At 48.4% G+C, this 4,819-nt stretch overlaps 1 protein-coding gene across 1 annotated transcript in view; it reads right to left on the bottom strand.

Moving 5' to 3' along the window:
• The window catches only part of TLL2 (tolloid like 2), a 127,410-nt gene that overhangs the window by 2,527 nt on the left and 120,064 nt on the right, over nt 1-4,819 (bottom strand). Inside the window, exons 18-19 of the mRNA XM_011374039.2 lie at nt 3,733-3,875; nt 1,927-2,140 (exon numbers count right to left, since the gene is read on the bottom strand). Of these exons, the coding sequence (XP_011372341.1) occupies nt 1,927-2,140; nt 3,733-3,875 (357 nt within the window). The remainder of the gene's footprint in view (nt 1-1,926; nt 2,141-3,732; nt 3,876-4,819) is intronic.

Genomic DNA, 4,819 nt, shown 5'->3' on the forward strand with positions numbered 1-4,819 from the left:
AGAAAGAAAAAAAGCTGGCTGCCTGGATCTTTACCACTTACCTCCCGGAAAATGCTAGCAGCGTCTGAGGTCTCACACCAGCCTAATTGACTTACTGTAACTTACTGTAATTTGTGCCAATAGAGGGCACCAAAAGCACATCGGAACTGCAGGTAAACGCACACCTAGATATCTCAACACTGACCCGCCTGCTCCTCCAGTTCAGAGTGCTGACTACAGGCCACCTTGGGGCCGCCTTGCGTGTGGCAGGTGAGCTGCACCTTGTACTTTGCATTCTGTAGCATTGGCGTCTGAATTTTTTACTAGGACCATAACTCTGGCTGCTCTGGGTCCCATACAATCTTGTGTCAAGGCTGCTGGAGACCACGAAATATAAAAGGGTAAATGGAAGTGATCAGAGATTAGAAAGCACAGTCCTCAGTGTGCTCCACGCCCCTGAGAAGCCCAGAGATCCCCATGGTGTGGCTTCAGTACTGTCCAGTAACACTCCCAGGCCCAGCTGGCCCCAGTCCTATCTGACTGCCAACTCTTAGCCCCACGTGTCTATCTTTAGGAAATTTCAAGCTCCAGACATACAGGTGGCAAGGAAATGGGCATAAAGCAGGGCAGGATGCCTTCTATCCATCCTGCCAAATCCTATCTCCATTTTCCCCCCACCTGCTCTGGGCTCCAAAAAGCTGACCTCTAGGTCGACAAGGATAGGCCCCTTTGCCCTCTGCCTTCCAGTTGGGTTCAGCTGTGGGATCACCAGCAGATCAGAGCTGGGAGGAGAGAGAGAGGTCAGCGTATTTAGTCCCAGGCCTGCACTCTGCCTAGTCACCAAGGCTGTTTTTTTTTTTTCAGCTGAAGGTAACAGCTCCCGTGCAGGGGCCTTCTGCCTGCCCCCACCTGTCTCCACGCTCCAGGAACTGCTTCCACATCTGGGCCTGGAGTAGTGACAGCCCCACAGTTCCCAGTCCTGGATGCTGCACTGTCCCTTGTGGCGTCCTCACACCCTGCCCACCCCTTTGTAAACAATCCCTTATTAATGACTCCATCTGAATAGACTCTCATTTCCTCCTGGGACCCTGACCCACCTCAAGCACCTAAGCTCTGTAAGGACAAGAGAGTGAAGTCACTAGTCAATGGCTTTTAAACTTCCCTCTGGGAAGCTAGAACCCCTTAAAGAGGTAGACAATGAATGAAATGTTTTCTGATAGGCAAGGACAGCTAAACCACCTAAGGGCTCAGGTTGTCATGTAGGTTTACCTGATTCACATTTCTGACTCTAAAAAAAAAAAAAAAAAACTGGAGAGAGGGGCTGTTAAGGGGATCAGAACACCTCATAGGGTCCCCTGATCTTGATCTCAGAGTGGGCTCAAGGCAGCCACTGCTTTGCCAAAGGGCCACAATCTAATGCCAGGATCAAAGAGTCGAAGTTGCTTCTATGGGTTCCAGCTGGTAACATTTGAATAGCTAAAAAGCAGACAATTTTCTTATTGACATTCTTCTATTTAACAAAGCAGATATGTCAGTTACACACATATACAATTTCCTCCAAAGGACCAAATCAAGCTATTTACATTTGAAGTGGACGAAAAATAATGAGGAACAGAAACATTTTTCATTTTCCAAACTGGTCCTTAGGAAGGGCTGCTCTCCACCACTCAGTTCCCAGAGTTTTGGATTTCACAGATCAGTAAAATCACAAATAAATTTTTAAAAAAGAAGACGGGAGGAAGGAAGGAATGGAACAAATAAATGTGGCACCCACAAAGGACATTAAAAGAAAACAACCCTTCCCCTATTGTTGCCCTTGTTTCATTTTTAAAGGGACATGTCACACACACCTCCCTTCTCCCATAGTCGGAGTAAAAGGCAGTCCTTCCCTGGCCTTTATCACCTATCTATCTGCAGTCAACGAGGCTGGGTGACCTGCCCGCATACCTGTGCTGTGCACCGCCTGGAAGCCCTTCCTCTGCACAGAGGCATCCGAATAAAACCTGAGAAACAATCTGCTGCCTGAAGCCACCACGGGGTCCGGGATCTTGCTGCCGCAGAAACGGCCAAGGATGGGGGCCAGGCTGTCGGGCCCATCGTACACTTCCAGGTGGTCGTAGGCACATTCCTGGTGCTGTTCGATCTCAAACTCATTAAATGTCTGGGGATAAAAGAGCAGAAAGTGAGGCAAGGGCCTGGCATTCAGCCAGGGTGGGGGCCACCTCCCCACAGGTGGGCGAGGACTGGGCAAAGCAGGACATGCGTCTGCCCAGCCGGCCGTACAGGGGGCGTGGAGCCCATGGTGATCATGGTGACACCTAGACTTCACCCCTCTTTCAGTCCCCAAAACTACCCTAGGAGGTAATTACATGAGTTGTCGCTACTCTGAGCACTTTGCAGATGGCATGGCCAGGTTCAGATTGTTTAAATGCTTGTTGACGTCTGTGCTCTGTCCACCACACCACACAGCTTCTCCCTCACTTAATGATAAGAGCAGCAACCACCAAGTGCTCACTCAGGGCCAAGAGCTGTTTTAAGTGCTTTACAAGTATTAATCCTCACGGACCCTGTGATGTGTCTACCATTTTAATCCTTCCTTTACAGATGAGGAAACTCAAGGTAAAGAGTTGTAAGATGACCTGCTGGACCATGACCAGGAGGTCTGGCTCCAGAGCCCATGCCCTTGACCTCTGCACTAAACTGTGCAATCCTTCAGAACAAAAAATACGAATGAACAAGGCTTTACAACCTGCACACTGCTCCACGTTGTCATCTTCATAGTGGCTGACATTAGCTGGATGTTTTTTTCCATGCAGGGCCCTGCAGTTTCTCACTTATCCAATGACGCTGTGAGGGAAGAGCTATTATCCCCAGTGTGCAGAAGGGGAAACTGAGTCTTAGAGAAGTGACTCGGGTAGAGGAAGATGGAGCTAGACTTGATCTGCAACCAGCCTGACTCCAGGCCACACTCCTAACCATCACCAGGCTATACTGCCTTCCTTCTCCGTCTTCCCTTATGACTGTCCTCTGAAGCTGGCCAGGGCAGCCTCTGGCCATACACCAGGCTTTGCAGCTCCAAATGTAGGGCTTCTCAGGCTCTGGCAGTGACTGACTAATGGCTTGCCCATAGCGGCGAGAAAGATGGGACAAGGTAAGAGGGAACAGTGTTTAGTAAAGATTTGGATCAAATGGCAGAGTAGGGGGAGAAGACATTAGTTGGGGAGAGGGGTCTCAATTTACAAGAAGAGGACTGGGGTGATGGGGGAGGGATGAGGTGGAGAGCGGCCATTAGCAGTGTGGGCTTTCGTAGGAATGACAAACACACCTGAAATGGGCAAAGCTCTTCACATCTTATAGAAAGGGAGTTGGGGGCCAGAGAGCAGGGGTACGGACAGTGAGCAAGAGCAGGAAGGGGAGACCAGTAGCACCAGGGCGGGTGACGCACTGGAAGGGAGACAGTGAACCAGGGAGGCAGGGAGCTCCCCAAAGGTCCATGGGACACCCTGTTGCTGGCCCCGTACAGTGTAACACCAGCACTTGGAAGTATTCAATTTACATTCTATGATAGCAAAAAAATAGAGCAAGATCACTATATCCACCATCCACTTCCCAAGGAAGATTTTTTTTAAATCTACCATATATATTTACGAACCATAGATATATCTGAAGTCTAGCCTAACTGTGGCCACTGGGATCGGGTGCTTCAGTTCCTTAATACTGTAAAGAACAGGAAAAGACGTTCTAGGCAACTACTAAAATCTTGCGGCCCTTGCACAAGAGGCGCCGCTTCCAGTTGTGCAGGTTGCGCGTTCTCAGCACCAGGGGGCGCCATTGCCCCGCGGTTGTCAGAGACGGCGCAATGTTGCCATTGCGCAAATTTTCCAGCAGATGGCAGTCTTGGTGAAGGAGTGCCTTTCTCTAAAGCGCTCTCTTTAGTTCACCCTCGCCCAAATTCAAAGTTGTTCTGACCCACCCAGGAAAGGAGCACCCCACAGCATTTCTAACATGGGCAGCCATACATATGAGGTGCCCACCGGGAGCACCTTGTGGTCAGGGGCTCTGCCTTCTCCACCCCTTGATGCCCCAGGCCTGGCACAGAGAGGTGCGAGCACCCAACACTCTAGTCTGGGAGCCCATTCACTCGCCTGTCCTCACTGCTCCCGCCAGTCAACACCCTCGCAAGCCCAGGGGCCATCGTCTATTTATCATCACGTTCTCCTTTGTTCCTTTCCATTCTCCCTGTATTACTGTCCATAATTCAGAGGGACAGTCATATGCCTTCTGAAGAGCTTACTTATCTCCAGTCTGAGTAACCCGTCTAAAAACTGTTCGTTTATCTGGAGTACAGCAATTTTTCCAACTGGCAAGAGGGTTTGTTTTACACTCCAGGATCTGGGAGTCTCTGAGGGATGAAAGGAGACTTGTAGGAAAGACTCATTTCTCTTTGAAATAACAGCATGGTGTATAGACTTGGAAGATATATATATTTTAATTCGAGAGAATTGGCATAAATAACCATTTGCTGTTGTTAAGTGAAAAAACATGTAAGTTGTAGAAGAATATGAATAATAAGAGCCCAATTGAGAAGTTTGGGCAAGAAAAAGGATATATTTTTTTTTCTGTGAATGTACTTACATGATTGTATGTGCATAGGAAATTTCTGGAAGAATTCACAAGAAAATGTTCAAAGAGGCCATTTCCAGAGTGGCATAAGAGATCTGAAAATTCGTATTTCACTTTCCAACCCTCTGCATTGATTGCCTTTTTAACTTTGAGAATGTATTGTTTTATAAAAAATTAAGACAGGAAACAATTAAATCTCAAACAGCACTGTGTGCCG

This window comes from Pteropus vampyrus, unplaced genomic scaffold, assembly GCF_000151845.1.
Source record: "Pteropus vampyrus isolate Shadow unplaced genomic scaffold, Pvam_2.0 Scaffold238, whole genome shotgun sequence".
Lineage (NCBI taxonomy): Eukaryota > Metazoa > Chordata > Mammalia > Chiroptera > Pteropodidae > Pteropus > Pteropus vampyrus.